This window comes from Ambystoma mexicanum, chromosome 4q (genome assembly GCF_040938575.1).
Source record: "Ambystoma mexicanum isolate Mex_15411 chromosome 4q, UKY_AmexF1_1, whole genome shotgun sequence".
NCBI lineage: Eukaryota > Metazoa > Chordata > Amphibia > Caudata > Ambystomatidae > Ambystoma > Ambystoma mexicanum.
The window spans coordinates 450,670,371-450,696,354 of record NC_090928.1 but is presented as its reverse complement, the minus strand read 5'-3'; the positions used below and the strand labels follow the sequence as shown (position 1 = coordinate 450,696,354).

Here is a 25,984-nt window from a genome sequence, read left to right as displayed (position 1 = left end):
ATCTACACAACAGGGAAACCATTGAAGAAGCCATACGGAAATTGAAAACATCAAGAACCCCGTGTCCGAATGGGATAATAACTATCGATTTAAAGAACCACCCGGCAGAGTGGGCAAACTTAATCAGCTTGGTCTTTGGAAGGTGTAAGGAGTCCAAGACCATCCCACCATCTTGGACATCATCAATTGTGGTGCTCATCTTTAAGAAGGGCAACAAAGAAGACTCCAGAAATTACCACGCGATTGCACTACTTGATGTAATCGGGAAGGTTTTCGGCTCCCTACTACTATCGAGGTTTCAAATGCGGGCAAAGACCTCGGCCAGTGCTAACCCGTTCCAAGCAGGTTTCAAGAAAAATATGGGAACCACGGCCAACCTCATGCTCTTGAGCATCATAAAAAAAAAACAACACATAGGGAAGCCCAAGGGCTTTTCTCACGTTCATCGACCTGGCTCAAGCGTTTGACCAGGTTGACCGAGAGAAACTATGGCCCAAACTTTCAGCCTGGAACTGCCCGCAGGCAATTCTAGACACAATAATAGCTCTACATTCCAAAACCAAAATGAGAGTGCGCCTGAACCAACAGGGCTTGTTATCGGAAGAAATACCTACCACAAGAGGGGTTAAACAAGGCTGCGCCCTGGCCCCGGCACTTTTCATTGCATATCTTGGGGACTTTAAAGACAAAGAAAAAAGCGTGAGGTCATTTCCGCCGAAAATTGGACAAATAACAATATCCCGATTGCTGTACGCAGATGACATGATCCTTTTAGACCATACGGCAGTTGGTCTGCAGAGACAACTTGACAACCTTTCCAAGTATATTCGCTTAAACAACTTAGAACTAAACAAGGGAAAAACAAAAGTCATGTTGTTGGAAAAATCAAGAAAGAGAAAAGAAAATCTAAGATGGTACCTTGAGGGCTCGCAGATCGGAAAAGTATATGAATTTAAGTAACTTGGAGTTACGCTAGATAGTTCAAGATCAGAAAACACAATGCAGCGCAACGTATGGGATAAAACAAGGAAACTTGCATCGCAAACTCGAGCAGTGGATAAAAAATGTGCCCGCTTACCCTTTTACCAGCTATTCATTTCTACAGAGCAAAGGTGGTTCCATCTCTAACATATGGGGCTGACGTGATGCCAGATATCCCTCAGGACATATGGCAAAAACTGGAAGGATATTTCTGGAGAACCGTCTTAACCTTACCCAAGTCAACTCCCATGCCCTCGTTCAGCCGCAAATTGAGCCTGCTGTCATTGAAAGCTACGATTGAGTGCAACAGCATGATGCTTTTCAGGAAATCTCTGCTTCCGGACAGCCCGAGGATTTATGACCTGATAAACATTGAGATCAAAGCAGCCCACTGTAAAATGCTGAACGAATGGGCAAACGAAAAGAAGGTTAAAGGAATAGTGCGCTCAAATGTATTATTGTCCCGAGCGTTCGGGCACGTGGTTTTAAGCATACGTTGATCAATTGTAGAAACATTTCCTATGCACCGTACCTTAGTTTTCCTCACTATTACACATGCAAAATCAGGCAGCCAGGCGCGGCCATCTTGTGCTAATCTTATCAGTTTATCCATCGCCCTAAGTTCAAGTGCCCCTGCGGCACTAAATCATATCCCCCCTTCCCCTTCACCATTCCTAGCAATATTCTCTGTCTATCTCCATGACGTTACTGTGCAGCGTAGCCAAACGCGTCCAGTCATCACCTACGTCTTGACGTCAATTGACACAGAGCCCGGAATATCAACACACATCCTATCACGGCAATTCTGAATACAAAACACATTTTTTTTAAAAGGAAACTGCAATACTCTGCAATTTATAATGTGCTTTTATTTCACAATAAACGCTCCGAGAACATCCGCCGATTTCCATATTCAACCAAATTTGAAATTTCTTTCTTGGTTTCGATCCACAAATCTTTATTGTGAGTCACACAGTGTTCCTTTGGGTATAAGAAGCGCATTCAACGTGCTCTTAATCGCAAGGCTTCGGCATCAGCTTGTTGCTAGACCAATGTAAACAATATCAGGTTGCTCCTTGTCGCTGGTACCCCGAAAGGGCATATCAGCCCGGGGCGATCGTCGCACAACAGGGTGATCGAAATCCAGCTGGTGTCCAGTCAAAGGGTCGAATGAAAAAGAGTTGAATACAATACGTTCGACTCAAAAGGATCGAAAACAAAATGATCGAATGCCTTTTTTTAAATGTTTTTTTTTGGGGCTTGGTATAGGTAAAAATTGTTTTTTGGGCAAAACACAGGGGATTTGCATTCGGTTTTTTGGTTTTCGGTCCTTTTGATTCGAAACAATTGTATTTCGAATCTTTTCATTCGACCCTTTCACCTAAAACCAATCCAGCCATTTAGGTGTATCTGCAACTGCCTGCTGAAGAAGCCATCAATTGGTATCTGGAAACTATGACATTCGCAGAATGGCAGGATGTAGCTGTGTAGAAAACATACCAAGAATGTGTCTCAGTAGCCGTTCTTTATTCTAATTTATCAATTCACCCATTAATTCTGCACCATGTGAAAACTAATGATGAGCACAATTGTGGAACAATGGAATCACAGAGAAAACATTGTGTGGAAAGTTGGAGTCTACGATTTGCTTGAGAGGTTAGTGCTATGGAGTATGTTTAGATCGCAATGGGATGCGGATGCAGAAGCTGACGGATGAATTCGAAGAACACATAGACGGCATTTTAATTGAATATTAGCATAGAATTTGGCGTTGGTGGAACCCACATGTGGACTACATGCATTTTGGTGCTGGACTGCCCATGTGCCCGGGACAAAGATAAGTACACACAGGTTGATTTTGCGTGTCGTTGCAAAATGCCACAAACAACAACCCATTACAATGTTAGCCAGCAATACCGGCCATAAAATTAAACCTTAACTCGATCGTCTATAAACTCGTCTACAGTAAAACGTACATAATATTCGGCATTTACATTCTCTCAGCGTAACGCAGTGTCCGTTCAGATCAACGAAATTGTCATGAAATGAAATTACATGTTCATTTGTCCAGTTTTGGAATGGTGAACCTTATCATATTTGACGGTTTTACACACCTCCCTTCATTCATTCATTCCATTCCGAATCCTCCCTTTCTTCCAAGGACGAAAAACAATCGAACCTTCTTAGAAGTGCATATGCTAAGTTTGCTTTTGGTGAAGGAAAGCCACAAATCAAAAACATACTGTGTAGGATGCGTGGGAGCGCTGTAGACTAACGTGGCATTTGAAATATTTTCGAAAAGCAAACAAATTGTTTGCTGGCATCCACCAATGCCGCGTGAAATTTATAGTGATTTACTTATTTTATGAAAACAGTACCAGTTAGTGTCCTCCCCATTGTCATGTCACATCTGCGTGCAACCTGTTTTCGAGCAGGAATGTGCTCTGCGGATAACGTGAGACACTCACAAGTCATAAATACAAGTGCCCTTCCATCTCCACTGAACTTTGCGTGCACTAACAAATGTTGGAGGAGAGACGGTGTATCCCGCCTCCCTGAACCATTCTCGTACCGGTCAAATGACATCTAAGCGAAGGTGGGAGACACCTCCACCCCTCCTGTACCTATTTGCATCACCCATGTTTCATAAAAATGTATTAACGCTGTGCTAATGTGTATGCTTTGAACCTCATTTGGTTTACTTCCAAATGCCTTATTTTTAGAGTCCCTCTGCCCATCTGGCGAACTGCTCATTCTCCCAGCACCGCGCACAGCCAGCCAGCCCCCACCACCTGTCAGCTCAGCCCGTCTCCTGTACTCGCGGCAATGCAGCTATTCATTTTTGCAAGTAGCGAGTCTCGAGCCCTGACAAAATGTGATCGTATGAGAATGTCAGTCCAAGCCCTGCTCCAACCTTAGTGCACAATCCGTCTCTGCTGACTGACTCATGCCATCTCCAACCCCCTCCTGCCATGCTGTGGTCTCCTGAACCCATGACCCCTGTTACCTTTGAACACATCTGGTCCCCAGACTCTACCCCCTCACCACCTCAAATTCACCTCCCATATACCTAATCAGGAGTGGTCATATATTTTGGTAACACTAGCATCTATCCCCATTATGTTTGAAATCGTAAAACTAACACATGCCTCCATAAAAATATAGGTCAGAGTGTACCTATTTCACACCAACAACCCCCTTTCATGCGTCGTTTTGCTTACAGTCAGTAGCTCTTGCATGCAGTTTGTTATCTCTCCTAGGACTCATTCCTTAGTGGGATGCGTATTTATTCAGCTATTTGGACACGTGCTTGCTAGGCAACTTCAGACCCCACATTTGCTTTCATGCTTGATATTCATCTGACCCTCCCCCGATCAGTGAAAGACCCAAAGGAGCTCGCCGAAAGCAGGAAGTGTGAAAGAACAGAGTTACACTGTATGGCATCCTCTAACAGGCACTTATTGCAAAAGAAATTGACAAAGAGGATACATTTGAAAAGACAATTTGGATGCTTTATTTGGACAATTTATACTTTTAATAGCTTTGAAATTCAAGGTAAATAGATTTCCATTGGTCATGTACAATGTATAAACATTGTTAAACATATAAATAGCTGCTAATCATTTGAACTGGGAAGTGAACTGTTCCACGAGGTCTGCTTTCGGTGGACCGGGCACGTTTGCAATGTTTTGTGGCAATGTATGTGTCCTAGTAACTAAATCATGAGCGATTCCATGAGTATGCATGTTCAGCACAGTCAAAGTGAGATCTTTCAAAAAATCGGAATCCATTTCCTGGTATATTGACTTGACCAGCCATTTTTTGCTTCTTTTTGCAAAGGCCATTGTGTAACAAAACATACCAAAGTTTCCCACAGTTCTCGATTGTTGTCTCCCTATGTTCTCGTTATGCGCTAATACCGCTAGTAATGTTCGATATTGCATCCCGTCTATGCAGAAATGCAATCTCTTGGGCCTGTACTTTAAGCACATATTGTGGAACACCTCCAAATCTCCGGTGTGACAGAATTCTGTGAGTCCCTTCAGGTCTCTTGAAAGAGTTTTATCAGACACAAACTTCTCAAGAGCTTTGTGTGGAGGTGAAGATGGAACCAAACACTTCTTCTTGCGTTCCTGTTCCTCCGATAAAGGTCCATGTGCATATTGGTGAAAATGTAGGATTTCTGTCTCTGAGTGAACATTGGAGCAGTGGTGCATCAATGAGTACCATTTTTCAAGTAGAATTTCCACAGACCCATCACAAGTTTTGGAGCTCCACCAAAGATGGTTGCTGAAAGAATGGGACCACTGTAAAATATTTTCTAAACTTTTTTTTTACCAGCAGCTGTGATTTTTTCATTGATTGATTTGGCAACGTGCCATACATTAAATTGATGGCGAATGTTTGGAAACTGCTCTTGCATGGCCTTGGCTATTGAAACATGTCTGTCGGTGGCTATGAGGTTTATTTGCATTCCCCTCGATTGGAAATCTTCCAGGGATTGTATAAAACCATGTTTCTCCATGGCCACTGAGGATTTACATTGGGACACCTGCACAACCACAGAACTCACAATTTGTTTTGTTTCCATGTCCTGAAAGTGGTATGTGCAGTACTTTGCTGAAATTCCGGGGCTGTCACACTGTCCATCGCCAGCTAGCCTGAACCGTTTGGCAGAGAATGTCCTTTCAATAGACATTTGTTCAATTTTTCAAGCTTGACTAATAGTGAGGAATACAAATTCTCTTTCATATTTGTAGTACTGTGTTTTAGAAAGGAACTGAAGTCCAACAAATTGACAGAAACTGAACAATTTACTAAAAGTAGAGCCACTGAAAAGTAAAGCTGGTGCACACAGTAGATTTCCAGCTGGCACTTTGCCCAGCATCGGTTGAGCGGACCATAAAAATGTACCATGGAGCTGGGCACAGGTGCCTTGTAATACACAAGTCACATTCACCAATGGCTCCCTGCATATTTTCCCCCTCACCGGATGGACACATTTCAGCATCAGTATAATCTCTACCAGGCAGCTGTCGAATACAATGTATTTGCGCTCCTTTATTAGACTATCGTCTTGCATGAATGTGGTTTGTGAATCAACTGATGTGGACCATTCGGCCAAACTGGACACACTGAGGTCGAGATCTTTGGCAAGTTCCTCAGTCAATTGCGTAGAAGCTTCGATCTCTGTTAGTTCCGCTTGCATTATTTGCACACGTATTGGAGAAACCATCAATGTCGATTGTTTATTGGGTGGCCCTTTTTTTGCGGGTGTAGATTGTGTGAAGTTGTCAGTGAGTAATTCAAAATCTTCTTTCTTATGTTCAGTTTCATCTTCATCTTGTCGAGATCTCACATTGTAGCAATGTTCCAAGAACACTTTGCTTGCTTCGCCAGTCACATTCAATTCATTTTCTGGCCATTGGGCATAAGCATCTCTACTCTGCTTATAGACTGGACCACGCTGCGCCTCAAATAATAGTTGCTCCATGGTGAAATCTGTTTGGCAAGCAGCATCTTTGGTTTCATTTGTTGTTTGTGTTTTTATACTTGTTTTCCTTCTGGGCCTCTAGGAGATGGGTTGTAAAAACATGTTCAATGTAAATCCAACATACAGTATATAGCACTTTAGATTAAAAAAAACATGTTATGAAGACAATACCAGGCCAAAACATTTTTATTAAACAAAATTGTTTGTAAGTTACCCTTGTTTTCTTGATTTTCTGTGAAAACGGGTTCTTCACTGTAACGACCGCACCAGCAAGCGGGTCCAAAACCTCTGATCCATGTGCCTCCTCTTCTAATACCCAACCTTGTATACATTCCTTGAATAGAATATTCATTAAAAAACAGAAGTCAATCATATTTGAACTGAAAGACTTTCATCGCACACATCACTCACACACATACCCTTGTAAACAGTGTACAGACATTTAGAATTTCACCTGATTGAAGGCAAGTCTACTCGATCAGAGATCACTGTGCAAAACCTACTGATTGTAATGTTGCACTCAATCATTTTGCATTGTATTGTGCATTAGGGTAGAAATAGTATCCGATGTAGGATTTACTTCCTTTCATTCAAGGGAACTGTCAGTACACATACCTCAAACTCTGGACCAGCTGCAATGGGTGATGTAATTGTTGTGGAAGTACCAGCATCCCCCTGTAACACTGTACTTGTTTTAATTGGATGAAAACAGTGAAATTGAACAGACACAATAGGATGAAGACAATGGTACATATAAATAGAAACCCATAAATGAAATATTATGTAAACAAACGACAATATACGTAAACTATTTCATATCATTTCAAATTCCATGCATAATACATTCGCGTAATCGAAAAGCGAAATAAAAATACCTGATAGGCGCTCGAAGTTGTTGTTGACTCTGGAAAAGAAATGGATGCAGAATCTTGCTCCTTCATTTTCAGTACATTGTCACGAAGTGGTAAAATTAGATTTGTATTAGATATGTGGGAAGATCCAACTGTCAATAAAATGAACTCTGCAAGTCTGTATGGCTCACCATTGGTATAATGGATGTGTCGGTGATGTTACTAGCGAGGGTCTGTGCTTCAGTCAATATGCTCACCTAAAAGAATTGACATGTGAAGCAACCGATTATGAAAAGATTATGCTTATTTTGAAGGGCACTATGGCATAGTTTTCTATGTTCATAATTAGTTTCTATGATGCTCCTAAAACCACGGACAGATGTGTAGTTAAATGGGGTATAGTTATAAAGTAACACAATCTGGTAAATACGCAAAATTATATAAGAAACATTTACACCGAAAGCACCAATCCGTTTATGTAGTTAGCTGTTCAGTACCCCAAGGCCTACAGCTAATTCATAATCCGGAACTCACCTGGTCCCGCGTGTGCATTAATAGAGTTGGAAATGCATTTGGAAGCAATTTACGAGACGTTCTGAGTCGATTCTTTTTAGTGTGCTGCGATTGGTTGTACATATCTGGGGTAAAGTGTAGACTGCAGATGCGGAATCGATTGGCCCTCAAGTCCCCCAAGACATCCTGGGCTCTACTTTCAAGCTTGCTCGGCGTAAATCCACAATATCTGACCCATTCTCTTAATAGATCTATATTCCTCGGGAATATATGCATCATTGTGCCCTTAGGTTTGTTATGGGTCTTAGAACGGCAACCGTAAACCATACAAGCAGGCATTCTTGAGAAATTTGTAAAAAAAAAAAAAGTACACATAGTTACTAAAATGTTTTACATGAGTGTGTGAGAAAGATGGAATTATATCAAAGTTTTCTATGCAATGTTTGTTTTGGTCACAGAAGCAAAACCTGTGGAGGGTAATCGAATATACACTAATATAACATTCATACAGAATTGATTGATGTGATGCAAATTGTAACGTGTTTCTCGTCTGTTGAATGTACTTTCATGCATCAAAAGGAAACATGCTTATAGACATGGTCCGCGAAGGATGCAATTTTATCCCAATTGACACTGATGACGTTTGCTATATATCGAGAACAGAACAAATTAAACAGAAGACAATGGTAAAGGCAATGAGATGAATGAACATTACACTATTGGGTTCATTCGTTCGAAATAGATCAAAATTTAAAGAGCAAAAAGAGATGATTAGTGACCTGCCCTTACCTTGACAAACAAACAATTAGATTCAGCAAGCAGGGTAGTTAGTAGCAGAGTAGTAGAACAGGTAGCGCGATCAAGAATTGACTTCCAGTGCTCAGATGTTCTCAGGATAAATATCAAGGGGTTTATAAAGAATTAGAAAAGTGGGTGTGTATTTGAATCAGTGACGCGTTTATGGCGTTCTCTTATGTGGATTGCAGGGGCGCGGTCTGCTTCAGGGGAGCATGCCTGGAGACACGGTGTCTGGGGAGGCCATGTGTACAATGGCCCCTGCGCCTAAGATACCTTTGAAGTGTACATGGTGTTTGGCACCTCGTCCATTCCCATCCTGCCAGCCCCCTCGGGAGGGCACGGCCACAGGTGCGAACTGCCATTGATAGTGGAGGGGGGATGGATGGGCATGAGGCGTGCAGAAAAGGACCGGAACACTGCTGAATGGCGACACACTTATGTGGATTGCAGGGGCACGGTCTGCTTCAGGGGAGCATGCCTGGAGACACAGGGTCTGGGGAGGCCATGTGTACAATGGCCCCTGCGCGTAAGATACCTTTGAAGTGTACATGGTGTTTGGCACCTTGGCCGTTACCACCCAGTCAGCCCTGTCAGGACAAGTGAGCGTTACTATGATACTCTGAAAAATTGAAACAACTATTCAGAAAAGTTCAGTTGTATTTTATTTTGTTGCTGATGTTGATGGCACAAATGTACTATACATTGTAAACTTCGGGTTGCAGCACAGTGTGGGAAAATCCCCTGTACTGACCGCTGTCACTGTGGAATTCGGCTAGGTTAGCACCAACATCACAGGCGGGTATTACTCGTCAAAAGCGGTATCCACGCCTCCTATGAAGCCACCATGTAAACACACGATAGGCCACCAGCCTGTACCACCTCTGGAAGAGAAACCTACAAACTGTATTTAAATGAACATGATAAGTGTACAAACCTTATTTGAAAATGCAATCTTGTATCCTATGGCATAGTTGCCAGTACACATTTTACTTCATGGATCAATCAACTTGGGCTTTAAAGTGTAGACACATTACAAAAGTGAACAACTATACATTCCATAACGTTTGGGGCACAGAGAAATATTCTTTCTTGGTTGTACGTGAAAGACACATAAGATGACCACTATGATTTCCCCACATCACGAGTGATGTATAGAATTGCAAGTTTATATTCTTTTGACAGTGATAGATCAAAGTTACGACAGCATAGGGGACAAACATGAAATGTTAGTGGCCTAAATCACATCTAGCGTACACTTACTCGTTACTTGGAATGCGCGAAGTTCGTGCATAATCACCATCATAATCCTCAACACGGACCTTGTGAGGCAGGCTGCCCTGAAGTCATGCAGCTGGGTAACGCATAGCGGCCGTGTCTCGTCTTCCGATATGTAGGCCAAGCATCCAGAGTTTTCTCAGCAGCAGCAGTTCTCCTCCTCGGTTGGCATGACCTCACACCGATTGCAGGTACACCAGGTGGAAACATCTTCCATGAGGCTAGGCTCAGGCTCTTGATCCGGTGATTCGTCCTCCCAACTGTCGTCCGAAGCCCCATCATTTCCGTATCTTTCCCTTTCGACTAATTCCGCCTCTGAATACTCCTGCTCGTACTGGTAGGGCTGTATTGTTGCTATTATATGACAAAATTTAAAATAGATAGTAATGATAGTACTAGTATCTATTCGCACGGGCTACGAGCAATGAAGATAGCTGAACAGAGCAGACACGAGCCACAGGATACACAAAAAAAGACAGTGATACTATTTAAAAATCAACTCTGATGTTGTCTGATGAGAAGCTGTCTGTTTATACTTATTGAGGAAAGAGGCGTCCTGCCATTTCCATGGAGACACGTCATTAGCTGCCGCACAGAGAACTTTGACACGAGACGCGCATTCGCATTGTGAAATGAGCCGTACCCGTCGAGTGATGTCAGCTTCAGGGGCGGGGATATGATTTAGTGCCGCGAGAGCAGTTCACCTTAGGGCGATGCGGCAACGGATAAGATTAGCCCAAGATGGCCGCACCCAGCTGCCTGATTTCGCATGTGTAAAAAGTGAGGAAAACTAAGGTACAGTGCATAGGAAATGTATTTACATTCGATCAATGTATGCTTAAAACCACATGACCGAACGCTCGGGACAATAATATTTTTGTGCGCACTATTGCTTTAAGTTGGCATCGATTCAATGCACAGAAGAAGACTTGATCCAAAACCTGCAAAGGGTAAAAAGGAAGATGGAAGAGCTGGACTGGATCTGCACACTAGAAACTGTGGCAAAAAATAAACTGACAACTCACCTTCCACCAAACACAAAAAAGTTAAATCGGACCCAGGAATTCATCAAGACATTTCCAAACAAAGGACTAAGACATGTGTTTCTTAGAGCACGTCTAAACCTCCTGGACACTAATGAAATCAGGGCGGTCAGATCTCTCTCAAATTCGAACATATGCAGACTCTGTAAAAATCAAACACAGATCGAAACAATAAGACACCTATTCCTGTCATGCCCAGAAACACAATCATTTAGAAGAGCATACCTAAAACCGCCAAGTTCTCCATTTCTTCTGTGTGAGGAAGACTCCTGGTGGAACCGCCTGATAAATGGAGAGAAAATCTCATGGATAATAGCGACAACAAAAATCCTCTTGAACGCACTGGGAAAAATCGAGCAAAGCAACACCCCAACACAAAAAAGCATTTGAAGATTCCCCCCTACATATACAGGGAAATCACTGACTTTGAACATATCTTCCTGCTTTACTAGTCTCGAAATGTCTTCAATTCCGGAGATGCAAAGATGGAAAAATGTTCATCTTGTAAAAATCATTAAGTGATTCAAACAAGTAATAATAAAAACATTTTTAAAAGAAATTCATGAAATGTAGATGAGCTCTTACATATACCTGGAAAAACTGACCAACGATTCTCTACTCAGTGAGTCTGCAAGCCTAATTTTTTTTTTTTATTAAACTGTGACTGTGGGATAGCTGGTGTGACAAAATGGTTCCTCTCCTAATTTGAGAAATATCTTTGCACTGCAGTGGGTATATGCTTTGCCAGCCATTATACATAACATTTCAAGGGAACTCTTAATGGCCATTGCCCAAGACCTGAAGCTGTACTCTACCCCCCTTCAATGTGCATATGACGTTCCACTCGGGGACTGGCACGGGCTTGTGAGTTCTGTATAGATGTGACCTGTGAATTTTAGGTGTCCATTGGCCGCCCTGGGTGGAATAACACTGGTAAAACTGTCAGTAGAGTGGAACTGTCACATAATTTTAGGAACAGTGAAAGGTCCTGTACATTTGCTGTAAAAAAGAAAAAAGAAGGAGCGATCAATGAATTACCAAATGCACAGCATAGCACGGTTTGAATGCAACACATGGCCAATAAAACTTGCAAACATGTGATTCTCCTTTTTATTATTTTGCAGTTCCGGATGACAAGCTGCTAACCATTGAAGATTATGACCTTAATGTGGTGAGGCTGTGTTTCCAGGTGTTCCTCCCTGACGAGCAGGGGAAATGTACCATCCCGCTCCCCCCTGTTATCTCCAATCCCATTTATGACAACCGTAAGTACCTCAGAACCCGGAATGCCTTTAACATACACTCTGGCAACACAAATAGTTTTGTTTTCTTTGGTCCATTTCTGTTTTCCTTCTGCGTGAAACTCCAAGGTGCCCTTAATACACTCACTACCATACATATCGCCTTATTAGCTAATGGCTGTGAGTGAAGATTCCCCCTGCTAATAGCACAGGGAGCTCTTGATTCTATTAGACAAGGAGGCGAGCATTAAGCTTTCATCTTCTTTATTCTCTACTCTCCAGCAGTTTCAACAAATATAACTTAAACAAACTTCAGACTTCAAATCCCATCAATCCTGTAGTCCCCTAGTCTCTGGCCATGTGACCTAGTCCTTCCTGTTCCTGTGTCCTTCCTCTTCTTTGATTGCTTGAACGTGTCCTTTCTCTTTAACTGCGCACTCAACTGCTGAACTTGTGCTGAACTTCCTGCTGTGTACCAGTTCGATCTCTCACATACGAGCTTTCCAAGCTGTTCTAGGCGACCTGCTCTGAATCGGACTTTCAGCTGTTCTTTTGCTCATCCCCTAAAGTCGATAAGAAACAGAATGATATACGTTAGGGCGGGAATATACACCCTATTCTGGGAAAAATGGCCATGTTAATTATCAGCAGTACTTCACAACATGTATTTCATCATTGCATTCATTGTGTATTCGGGATGGGAATTTAATGCTCGCCTCCTTGTCTTTAATAGAATCAAGAGCTCCCTGCGCTATTAGCAGGGGGAATCTTCATTCTATGTCAAGACGAAGGCGAGCATTAAGCTTGTTCAAAGCTTCTTGCTACTACTCCTGCCATTGCATTAATAGGTCGGTAGTAAAACGTTCTGAATGTCGTATCACTAGCCCAGTCTGTGGCTTTCATGATGTCTTGTAATGCTGCGCCTAGTCCTAGTGCTTTCGAGGCCATCGCTCCTCTTACTGAGTGTGCCCCGAATCTTGTCATGTCCACGCCTGCTAAACTCATAATGTTTCTGACCCACTGCGCTATGGTGGCTGTTGCTACTCCTCCGTGTGGCTTTCTGCGTGCAATTAATAATTGAGTCGTCCCTGCCAGTCTTAGTTCGGCTGTCTTATATTCGTATTCCTTTATGCATGCCGCTACGCACCATTTCAGGTGCTCCTGCATGTACGGGTATGTGATGGTTCTAGAATCCGTTTTAGTTCTTCTGGCTAAGCTGAACGTCACGCCTTCCGGCCTGTACGTTCTCCTATTCACTTCTAAAACTCTCACATCAGATACTCTCCTGCATGAACCAAGCATAGTAGCATGGCTAGTTTTTCGGATAGTTGTTCTAGGGACAGATACTTGTTGTCGGGCCAGTCCGAAAATAGTTTCAATACTATCGCTACGTCCCATAAAGATTCATATTTCGGCTGCGGTGGTTTCCTGAATCTTATTCCTCTTAATAGCCGAATTACTGCTACGTTCTCTCCCACCGGTACTCCTTCCACGGGTAGGTGACCTGCTGATATCGCAGATCTGTAAACCCCTATTGTTCTGTATGCTTTGCCGTCCTGGAGGAGTTCCACCACGAAATTCAAGATCTCAACTAGAGGGGCAGAAACGGGATGAATATTTCTCCTTCTGCACCATGTCGACCACTTGTTCCAAGCTGCGTCTTAGCTCCTTCGAGTTGATGGAGCCCATGACTCTGCGATGAGACTTGCAGCTTGTGACGAAATGCCCGGGAGATTCCAGCGTCTCCTGCTATCCTGCATGCCATCAATGGCAGTGTCCCCTTCACTCTCAGAGGGTGAGATGACCCAGCTGGGTCCGTGAGGAGGTGTTCTCCTTGTGGCAATATTCTCAGGTAATCTACCAATAGTTCCATGAGTGTTGGGAACCATACTTGGGATTTCAAGCTCGGAGCTACCACAATCAGATCCGCTGTCTCTCTGCGTACCTTTGCTAGTACTCGGTTCATCATTATGAATGGGGGAAAAGCGTAAAGAGTGTGCTCCCTCCAATCTTGTAGGAAAGCGTCCACTCTGACTGCCGCTGGGTCCAATCTCCAACTGAAGAACCTCTCTTTCTGAGCGTTGAGCCTGAATGCAAACCGGTCTGTGTATACTGGGCCCCAGATCTTTTCCAGATTCTGAAAAATCGTCCGGTCCAGCATCCAGTCGCTGAAGTCTGAGAGATGTCTGGAGTTCCAGTCCACTACTACATTCAACGAACCTGGCAAGTATTCGGCTACCACCGAGATCCCTGATTCTAGGCAGGAATGCCAGAAATCCTTGGCTATTTCCGCCAGCAATTTGGACCTTGTCCCTCCTAAATGGTTGATGTATTTGACTGCCGAAATGTTGTCCATTTTCAGCAGGATACAGGAGTTCACTTTCCCTTTCGTAAATGCCCTGATCGCAAAGGATCCGGCTAGTAGCTCTAGACAGTTTGTGTAATTGGAGTTCTGATGCGCTCCATCTCCCTCCTGTCTGGAGATCCCTGCACCGGGCTCCCCAGCCTGCTCTGCTGGCATCTGATTCTATTATCAGGTCTGGGCGGTCGCCGAAGATGGCTCTGCCGTTCCAGGCCTCCATGTTCGCTAACCACCATTCCAACTCTGTCCTGGACTCTTGATCTAAGAGTACCAGTTGGTGGTAGCGTAGGCCTTGCTGAAGATGCCGTATCTTCAGCCTCTGAAGGGCTCGGTAGTGTAATGGCCCTGGGAAGATTGCTTGTATCGATGCCGCTAATAAGCCTACTACTCTTGCTATAGTGTGGAGTGATATGCTCGTTTTGCTGAGACATGCTCTTATTTCTCTCTTTATGTCTCTGATCTTTTTGTTTGGGAGTTCCAGTGTCGCCGACTTGGTGTTTATAATAAACCCCAGGAATTCTATCCTCCTCGCCGGAGCCATCTCCGACTTCTCCCAGTTCACTAGGAAACCTAACGAAGTTAAAAGGTGTACTACCCAGTCAGTCTGGTAGACTAGAGTCTCTTTGCCGTCGGCCATCAGTAGGATGTCGTCTAAATATATAATCATGCGAATTCCTTTCCCTCTGATCGCTGCGGCTACCGGCTTCATCACTTTCGTGAATGCCCACGGCGCCGAGGAGAGCCCGAAAGGCATCGTTGTGAACTGCCATAATTGCCCGTCCCAGTCGAATGCTAGGAATGGACGGAAATCCCGCTGTACAGGAATCGTAAGATAGGCGTCTTTCAAGTCTATCCTCGCCAGCCAGTCGTTCTGTCTGAGCGTATCCCTGAGCTGGTGGATTCCTTCCATTTTGAAGTGGTTGTAGGCCACCCAGCTGTTCATGTGCCTTAGATTTATCACTGGTCTCACTTTGTCTTTTCGGTGAACCAGGAACATGTTGCTCACAAATCTTGGCGGCGCTATGCATGGTTCGATCGCCCGTTTCTCTGCTAGGCTTCGCAATTCCGAGTCTAGCAGCTCTTTCTCGGCTAACGTAGTGACTACGGGGCGTGGCACTTGGTCCTGCACGGGGGTTTCTGTGAATTCTATACACATGCCTTTCACTGTTTGAAGGACCCAAGCGTCACTGGAAAGCGAGTGCCAGTTTTCCCAGACTATAGCTGTCCTCCCCCCTTCTGATGGATATGTGAAGGTTCTCACCTGTGGGGAAGTTTTGTCCTCTTCCCTGTCCTCTGTTTCGTCTTCCTCTAGGGAAGCGGCCTCTTGGGGGAAAGAAGGTATCAGGCTGCCTGGATTCCCAGTATTGGTTTCTGTTGTACTGAGGCCTTCTGGATGTTTGGTATCGACCGGTCGAGCGACCTCTGTAGCGACCGGTCCCGCCAAAACCTCTCCCTTTGAAAATGTTCTTCATCGAAGCCTGTGCTTTCTCCAGGGAGGTGTAGGTCCCTACGAACCTCTCCATCTCCTTACCAAAAGTCTCTCCGAACAATAGGCCCTGCGCTGCCTCGCCGGCTTCGTATGAGGACAGATCTCCTAGTTTCCGGTCGATTTTCAAAAGGAGGCCTCTCCTGCGCTCTGATGAAATTGCGCAGTTCGCGTTTCCTAGTATGCATACGGCCCGTTGGGCCCAGTTCACTAGCACTCCTGGGTCTACCTCCTCGCCTGTATCTCTGGCTCGTTCGGTTAGGTCCATTATTTTAGCCAGCGGACCTGCCAGGTCGAGGAGTTTTTCCTGGCAGCTTCTCCAGGAGCGGTCAATGCCGTTCCTCAGGTCTCTGTTCGATTTGGAGACGAACGACAACATTTTAGGGTCCAACTCCGGGGCTTCCGCGACTTTGCCCGGCAGGTCTGGTCTTGGACATTCAGCCCTCAGTCTTTGTCTGACCTCTTTTTCGAGAGCTTTCCTCAATCTCTGCGTCATGTATTTCGCCACTCTTGGCAATGGCACCCACTCCGAGGATCTCGGATTTCTGATTTCTTCCGGTTGGAACATGTCCGCCGTTTCGTCCTCTTCTAGGTGGTGGAGTTTTCGTTGCCTTTTCTTAGGCGGAGGTTGGCTCCCCTCATCCCCTTCGTTATCTGCATCCGCTTGGGTGGATGTGGGGGTTATCGGCGGTTCCTCGTCTGGGAAGCCTTCTGGGGGTTCCTCCTCCGTACAACCCATATTGTCATCCCCTGGGTAGGGGGTCCGGAGGCTCGGCACCTGGGAATCTTTCATGAACTCTTCCTTTAGTCTGAGGAACGCGTCCGTAGCCTCTGGGGCTCCTGTACTCGCCCCTGTCGGTTGGCCCGGGGGGTCAGAAGAGTCGTTGCTCTTCCGGGCCCTGTTACACCCCTTAGGGTCGTTAAACGTTGCCCTTGTGGACGCGCTTTCTTCCTGCTTGGTGCGTTCTTCCTTTTGGCTCAGGAATAGTTCTATGGTATCTAGCCTTTCTTGTAAAGGCCGCACTCCTTGGGCCACTGCCTCTGTCAGTGAATCTCCCAGCACTTCTTTGAAGCTATAGGCTAGGTCTTCTTGGTAGACTGCCTCCTGCTCCTCTTCGCTCCACTCGAAGTTCGACATTGTGCTGGCCGGTGCCTGAATCAATACCTGGCTAGGTGTAGTGGCGCGTCCACAGCTTCACTTTGCTCGAGGCTGCACCTTCCTTATACAGTATGTATGTTTGCAGGATATATCTTTCTTATTTGCCTGGTAATACTCTATACTCGAGCGTCACCGCTGTCTGAAGCCACGCCCCCGCGTAGGAGGCGTTCACTATTGGCTTATTCGCTGCACGTGGCCGTTTCTGCTCGGCTCATGGGAAGTCTCCCGCCTGCATAGAGCTCCGCCCTTCCAAGGGTTGGGGCTGTGAACTCGCGCTATGCTAGGGGTTACGGCAGGCTCCTGAGGTGTTGTGCATTACGACACGGGCCTCCGAATCCCTTTTAAACACTAAAACACTAACGCTTGCACGCTCTACTATACATGTTTATTCTATTATTGTCCATGGTGTACAATTCCAATTATGTTAATGGCATAAAACACGTTCTGTCAAGTGAAAATTACGGAGCTAAGATAAAGAGGTACTTATCTTGTGGAGAGCAGGAAAAGAAGAGGAAGTACACAGGTACAGGAAGGACTAGGTCACATGGCCAGAGAATACGGGACTACAGGATTGATGGGATTTGAAGTGTGAAGTTTGTTTTAAAAAAAAAAAAATATATATTAATTGAAAGTTTGCAAAGTTATATTTGTTGAAACTGCTGGAGAGTAGAGAATAAAGAAGATGAAAGCTTAATGCTCGCCCCCGTCTTGACATAAAATTGCAACAGGCAGTGCAGAGGAAAGGAATCTGGTAAGCCAGGCACGCATTACATGAAATGCTCCCGTGGTAGCTGGAATTCGGTGCGTTGGCTCAGTCAGCACCATTGTGATGTCCCAACCTTACTGTGATAAGTTGAGTAGGGATACAAGCGAGAAGTGATGTTGCAACTAAACGGCAATAAGGAAGGTATTTATATGCATTGCAGATTTCCGTGAACTGAAGTACGAAGTTGCCCATAGGTTATTGCAATCACAGTATTAAAGTTGAAATAGCATATTATATCTGCACGCCATCAACCAAACTCTGCCGTGTAGAATCCCACAAGGAGGTTCCCGGAGTGCAGCACAGCATATGTCCATAAATGCTGACAAAACGCCACTGAGCGGAATGAGGAGAAGGACTGACGGAGCACAGGCGATCAGTGCCAGAAACAGTGTGGGGTTGGTGGGTGTGTGCAGGGGTTTGAGTGCTCTGCACCTAGTCGGTGGCTCCCGAGCCTGGGCTCTGCTGGGGCTCCCCCGAGAAGCCCCTGATGCACCAACCCCCTCAGGCATGCCGTTCAATCAAAGATCTGCATAGTTAGAGTTGCCTGTGTGGTTCGGAGTTTCTGCCAATGCCTCTCTTTTTTTTCTAGTCAGAAGCACCGACCTCTGCAGACAGGCCTCTAACCATGCGGCTCCTTGACTGAAAGGGCTGCGGGTTGGCCCCTCTCACTTGGTGCGCCCAACCCCTGCTTTTGTTTCTTAATCACAGGCTCTGACTCCCACATGCAGCCTGCCGGCGTGGTTCAGAGCCTGTGATTTAGGCAAAAAGGAGACGCACGGTGCACCAAAGGATTGATTGCAGAGCTCCTCACACCCAATTGGAGAAGGGGCAGCTCGACTTAGGGGGGGCGTGTGTACGCGTGTGTGTGTGTACGTGTGTGTGTGTGTGTGTGTGTGTGTGTGTGTGTGTGTGTGTGTACACGCGTGTGTGTTGTGTGTGTGTAAATGAGCTTTGCCAAAAAATCCGGTCAAGTCTGCAATTTTCGGTCTTAGATCCATTGCTTGGTTTAGTAAAAGAAAGCCACTGGAAAACATGGTGTAGAACAACTGTTGGTAAGAACAGTATCCCTCCTACATACACAGTAATGTATATACAAGCAATCAGTGGTTAGAATCAGATTCCACACGTCGTCAATATGCACAGTAACAAAATGGAAGCAGAACAGACTATATACAACATAGTGTTCAAACTGTGGGGCTGGCCCCCCTTGAAGGGGCCTGAAGGGGTCCATGGGGGGGGGGTCACGAGGCACATCCAAAAGAGAGTATATGGATTGATTTTAATAGAAAACATAAGCAGAAATGGCATTTGGGGGGCCCAGCAGCAATATATATACTCAAGGGGAATGGGGTCTAGACAAAATGGGGCCTCTCCATAAAAAAGTTTGAATGCCACTGCCCTATACAGAGAAATCATCTTCACATGCTGGTAAGCTCCAGGTTGTTGCGTGCTTCTGAGAAACACTTACTGCTACATTACAGGTATGGTGGCAATGGTAAGAACACATGTTATTTGAAATCCCGCCTTTCTTTAGAGTCCGACCTCATTACAGGTTAGGTTCACATTGGATATTTGCGGCATGTGGTACATAGAAAGTGTTGTACTTGATAAAGTCACATAAATAAACCCCATGCAATATTTTGTATATATCAGATGTATGTATGTGTCTAACGTTACGATCAAACCTGTATTAAGGCCATAAACACGAACAGCTCTGCTACTTTCTCAAACGGCACACCTCATAGGTTCACAGAGAGGCCACGATTAAAAAAAGGTCTGCTCTGAGGGCCCATGTGAGCTGCAACATGGGGTTCACCAGGGGTGTTAATGGAAAAGATTTAAAGAGGGATCGCACAAGGGCCACAGCGGGGGCAGAGTTTGGAGGAGGGTGCAGAATTGGCATTTGAACCCCACTCAAAGGAAATGTTCAAAATAATAGTGTACAAATTGGGCAATTTCTTTCATGCTGCTTCTTTCCAAACTCCAGCATCAATTCCACTTTAAATCATTTCCATGGCAGCAGTGCACCCAAAATACGGTTGGTAATGCAGTGATTTTTAGTACATTAAGGGATCCATAGACACGCTCTAACGTAGAAGGTTACTAGGGTAGCTCAGCAGTTTGAAAAACCATTGCTGAGATGTTATATTAAAAACTGGATGTTAATTGTCTGACTTTTTGCAATTCCTTATAAAAAACAAGTGCTATAAAATGTGTTTGGCCAGAGCATGGGGTTGGGCTGGTCGCTTGCTTATATTCAGGACAGAGGTGGGGGTATTTCTGCCTCTGAAGTGAAAATCAAAAGTTGGCACCCATGAACTCAGTTTAATTTCCTAATAAGTGCTGTCAGCAAAACAGAAGCATTCATTTGTGATCAAGCAGTTTGACAAGCATATAACATCTTTATAAATATAATGTGTGTTAAAACACAAAGGATGGGGCATACGAATTATAGGGTATTTGTGTGGTAATCTGACAAAAAAAGAAACACATTTCAAAGAAAACTAGTGAATGCAAGTTTAAGCAGCATTTTTGAGTTTGGAAATTACTTTTTTTTTCTGTTAAAGTGTAAAGTGCACATTTGGAAAACAATAGTGTGCCCAGCATGTATAAAGCCTGCATTTAACAGTGATAGCCATGGCCCATTATTTCCCATAGTGTCCCCTTTCAGGCCAGAAGAAAGAATACAGGCTGAGCAAATAGAACCTGCAGAAACGCGAGCAGGTTATCGGAAGACAGAGCAGATTAGATCACCGAACCCCAGCTTCCCTAGGGCTGGGGGCTCGGTAAAGTCTCGTCAGGGCTGAGTCAGGCCGGGTCTGAGATCCGGCCAGACATCTGATGCCGGATCTCGGACCCACCCGTGGGCAAGCCTTTCATTTATCATGGACTAAGGCAAGGTTGAAAGGGTGCTGCTGGGTGCATGAAATCCAAAGGGCTCTTGCAGCAGTTTTCTATTCTTCATGGCTTTAGGGCTCTGCCATGTCAGTAAAATCACAATTTCCCTGTGTTTCTTTTAAATCACAAAAGCTACCAGTTAACCCGTTGAGAGGACTAGCTGGGCAAGGATGGAGGCCTGGTGTCCGGGTCTGACTGGGACAAAAAGTAGTCACAAGTAGGAATAAAAAGTGATCTACCAACGCATATTATTGGTTAGTTTCTGCAACGATCTGTTGAACACACTTGAAGTATATTTTCGGTTCAAGTGGCTGATAGTGCGTTTTAATAACCAGAGTTTACAAAATATTGGAATCTGCGCATTAACACGTCATGCTGGTCCGCATTGACCCACGCAACTGGCCCTTCAGTCGGCCAGCCCAAGCCTTCCTTGAGTGGTACACCCGCTCACAGCGAATTTCATTTCGGCGCAGAAGCCTTTCTAACGCGAGGGACGTTTGGGCGTGGCTGACATTGCAGCCACGTCCAAACGCCCTCGTGCCAAATTCAAAAGCATCATCCCATGTTAACATCCGTTTCTGTAAAGGACATTGGCTTGGGTACCACAATAAATAAAGCGCAAATACATAAACTCGTGGATGCGATGAAACATAAATGGGTAATTAAAGCGTTACGCTGGCCTACATAAAAGCATGTGCACACGCTTTGGAAGAACGCCTGCAGTAACCTGTACATTAAGTTTATGCATGGGCGTGTGCAAGGGGACACCTTGATGTCTACTATGTCGGATCACAGTTATTATTTGGAAGGCAGCAGAGAAAGGGGAAAAACACAGCATATGAGAACTCAAAAAGGTTTTGCTTCAGATGCATCTTATCGATCTGAGCATTGATATCCCAGAAATAAATGCAGTCGGCATTTTTTAAAAAACACTTAAAAAGAAGTCATTGGACTAGTACATAATTAACAACATAGATGCCCTGACCAGCAAGAGACGCTACATGGAATATCCCACTCAGGGCCACATGCTGGGAGCCCCCAAAACTTTGCTGCCCCACGCTCTGCCGTTTCATTGTTTATTTGCGTTTGAACATCCTGCCAGTCCTGGAATACACCGGGGCATGGAGCATTGGAATTAGAAAACACAAATGTCGCCTATGTAATTCAGAGGTGGAGACATCAAGATATATTTTGACAAGCTACCCCAAACCAATGGACAATTATAGGCGAGGGTATGGTGCTTTTTGTATAATTGGTTTTGGCTTGGAAAATGACCAGTTATGGTCCACAATGTATGCTACAGAGTCTTTGTTCATCACGGCAGCAGCACATCATATCTGCTTAACGTTTAAAAAATGTCTGGCAGCAATGGGATAATATGGTCATAATCTAACGGGAAAAACTGTCATTGGTGAGTGATTTCTAGATGTCGCTGTGGGGTGTTCTTCTGATTCACATGGGATTGTACAATTATGCACCTGTCATTTTTAATTGTGATTTCTAAGTTTTCAAGTATGTTTTTATTTGCCTTTGTATTGTTTTTTGGGGTGCAAAAAGCTATTTGGCTAAAAGCACTAAAAAATAAAATAAACTCGTCAGCGGTCATTGCCAATGCTTGGGTTAATTCTCTGAGGGTTTGTGTGGGGGGCACTGAACGTAGGAGTGTCAAGTTTTTCTCCTCTGCACTTGCCTGCCTGTCACATAGGGAAGGTATGAATATAGACGAGGCGTGCTTTCACCCACAGGAAATGTGCACATAGACATATGACAAATGGACCAGAGACCTAGGCCTGCCTTGCATGACATTGACAGAGAGCTAGCAGGCAAAGCACGAGTGGGATTTTTTTTTGCAGGGGGCTGGTGCAGATGCCTTGGAGGCAGGCACAACAGCCATTGGGCTATTGGGGCGTTACACCCCCTTACTCCTTCCACAACTTCGAATGCAGGGCCGTTGCTGACTGGACCTCAGTCATCTAAGGAGCTGTTGAGAGCAGGACAGGACACAGATGATAAACGGTGCTGGGACAGTGCTGCTAACAAATAACTGACAATTACTTCTGTAGCACATTTCCTTGTTAGCAGCAGCACTTTTCTTATGTAGAACTATTTAGTGAATTTAAACTGTGATGGGACATTTTCAGCTAAAAGCCCCCACACAGCTGCAAAATCTGTGCCTGCTTTCAAGACAATCAAAGCAAGTCACAGGTATTTATTTTTGAAGAAAGGGCACAAATATTTGGAGCGAAGCAGATCAAACCATATAATAGTTAATGGTGACAAGAAGAGGCGTATTGCATGGCAGGAGATAGATTGGCAGTGTTAAGAGGGGCAAGAGGCAGCTCATATGCCTACGTCCCATCCCGTTTCCTCCATGCTGCATGGGCGTCCCTCGCTAGGGACGGGAGACGGAACCTTTTTCACCATAAAAAAATCTTCTTCCCGTTTAGATTTAGAGACACGTGGGTGCGCGGCCCTTGGAGCATGCGCTCCCCTGATTCCGCCCACTGGCGCCACTCCCCAGTCCTCTTTTCCGCGTTGACGGGAACGGTCTGCTTTCACCAGCACTCCTGGGTTTGGCTTCGGCCTTGTAATTCCACATGCTCTTCCCAGGATACTATCTTTTGTGTTATGTCCTTTGGTCTTTATCAGGTACTCGGTCCTCTGGCGACACGCTCATCCCCAGCACATGTCGACGTCATCAGGCTTCAGCAGGTGTCCAGCCCGCAAAGGGCTCTTCCCTAGGTCCGACCCCCACGCTCTTTGCCTCTGCTGCCTTGGCCCCGAACATGGCTGGGAAAGTTGTACAGCATGTGATGCGCTTAAACTGCGCGCTCTGAAGAACAGGTTGACTCGGTGGAGGGAGCTCTTCGAGAAGTCACCTCCAGAGGACTTCAAGATTTCATCAGACACAAGTCAAGGCCCAAGGTAGGGCCACTTTTCTCTATCGCACCCCGCAAGGGCGACTCCTTTCCCAGGAAATGCCAGAGCGGGAGGGGCCGTTCAGATTCTTGCACCAGCACAGGTATCGAGGCTGATTCAGCTACCGGCCGTCAGGCCAAGGGGACACCAGATCCTTACGGAGACAGTGCTGAGGGACTGCAAGGTTCTTTTACCGGGTGTCCACCCGAGGGTCTACACCCTACTACCGGACAAATGTCTGAGGGGGCGCCTGTATACAGCACTACCCGCGACACAGCCGAGGGCTCTACGCCTAACAGGTCTCATCCTGAGGTGCTGGGTAGGCCTCAAGCACCACCGCCAAGAGTTCGGGAGGAGGCCAGGCCCAGCGCGGGAAGCACCACGACGCAGGCACATGGCATGCAGCCCGACAAAATGGCGGCCACGGCAGACAAAATGACTGCTCGTCCGACACCACCCCCATTCGCGGATCCAGTAGGAGAACGAGTGTCCAGGTGGGACTGGTCTTCACCAGGTACGTGGCCTACAGCTTATCCTTCAGCATTGCGGGGCAGATTTACCCCACAACTAGCTAGGCAGAGTATGCACAGGCCCAGCAGCCGCCCGCTACTCCGTCAGAACCACCTACCACTCCTCCAACTTATGAGGACAGGTTTTTTGATAAGTTCCACACGCTGCTGAGGTCCCCTCAGATGGGTGCCATCCTTCAGGATGTGACCAGGGACATGCTACCTCCAGTCCCGCCACAAGCACCTATAGTCATTCCTCCTTTGGCTCCACCACCTCAGGCGCCTGCGCAGCCCGAGCTGCCTAGGCCGGGTTATCGATTCCGGCTTCTCTGCCTCTGACAGTTCAGGCGGTTCCACATCATCCTTCACAGCATCTGCCGGCTCCGGTCTCCACACCTAAGCCTTCGGCGCACAGCACTCCTCCACCTGCTCCGGACCAACTGGACACCCCAGCGGACACTGATGAGGAGGGGGACCCTGACACGCCGTCTTCAGCCAAGGCCTTCCATGAGCGATTCACAGGTTTGGCCGAGTACTTGGGGCTTCCACAACCCGAGGTTGAACAACTGGAGGTGGCGGTACTGGCTGAGGTCCTCACTCTATGCCCTGCAGCTAGAACGGGGATCCCAATTCAGAAGGACGTTGTCCCCTTAGCCAAAAAGGGATGGCTTGAACCCCATTTGGCCCAGCCTACCAGTCTCCGCCTCAACGCCAAGTACAGGCAATTGGAGGGGGATCCACTCTTACTGTCAGTGCACCCTCAACCACACTAGTCAGTGTTTGCCGCGGCCTCACTCTACTTCAAGCCTCAGTCATCCTCGGCTACCTCGTCTTCGGCACTTCTAGGCACGGAGGAGAAGATCTTGGAGGCTTACGGGAAGAAGGTTTATTCCAACACCTCACTGCACCACCGTCAGTATAATGCAGACACCATGCTCGCAGCCGTTAATCGGAGGCTTTGGCAGGAAATAGCCGACTTCCTTACAGAACCTACGGTGCACAGTCAGGCACGTTTCAAGGCGGGGCTGGCAGAAGCTAAAATCTGGCCCAGGACATCATTGAGTCCACCGTTGCACACATTGAAACCTCAGGCCATGCCATCTGCATCGCCACAGACATGAGAAGGACTGCCTGGCTACGGGCTATCAAGTTCAACCCAGACATCCAGGAACGCATATTGGACCTGCCATTCAAGGGTGGCAATCTTTTTCATTCCACCACCGATGAGGAGCTTGATAAGAAGCACAGTTCCCAGACTGTGAAATCCTTATCTATCCTCACGAAATCCATGCCCAAGACGTACAGCCAGACGCATCAGCGTTCCAACAAGGGGCGGGCCTTCGGCCGGTTCCGGGGCTTCCAGGAACGGAAGTCGGGACAGCCTGACTGGTCTGCTAGTCAGCACCGGCGTATACCCAAGGGGGGAGCAAGGGCTTCTTTCTGTCCCCCTCCTCAGCCCCAGCCTCAGAGGGAAAGAAGGCATGACACGCCCATCCGGGGTCCATGTGTCTCTGGTGGGGTTTATAGTCATTAAATCGAATGTACAAATGTCGAAAGTCATAATGTCTAAAAAAAAATGTCGAAAAAAAAAATGTCGAATTTCTTTTTTTGGTTGCTTTTTATTCGAAATGGGGGGGTTCCTCCCCCAACCCCTTTTTTAGTATTCTTTTTAGTTTTACCCATTTTTCT

At 45.8% G+C, this 25,984-nt stretch overlaps 1 protein-coding gene across 1 annotated transcript in view; it reads left to right on the top strand.

Moving 5' to 3' along the window:
• The window catches only part of REL (REL proto-oncogene, NF-kB subunit), a 951,280-nt gene that overhangs the window by 816,077 nt on the left and 109,219 nt on the right, over nucleotides 1-25,984 (top strand). The window contains exon 6 of the mRNA XM_069608033.1: nucleotides 12,080-12,220. Within this exon, the coding sequence (XP_069464134.1) occupies nucleotides 12,080-12,220 (141 nt within the window). The remainder of the gene's footprint in view (nucleotides 1-12,079; nucleotides 12,221-25,984) is intronic.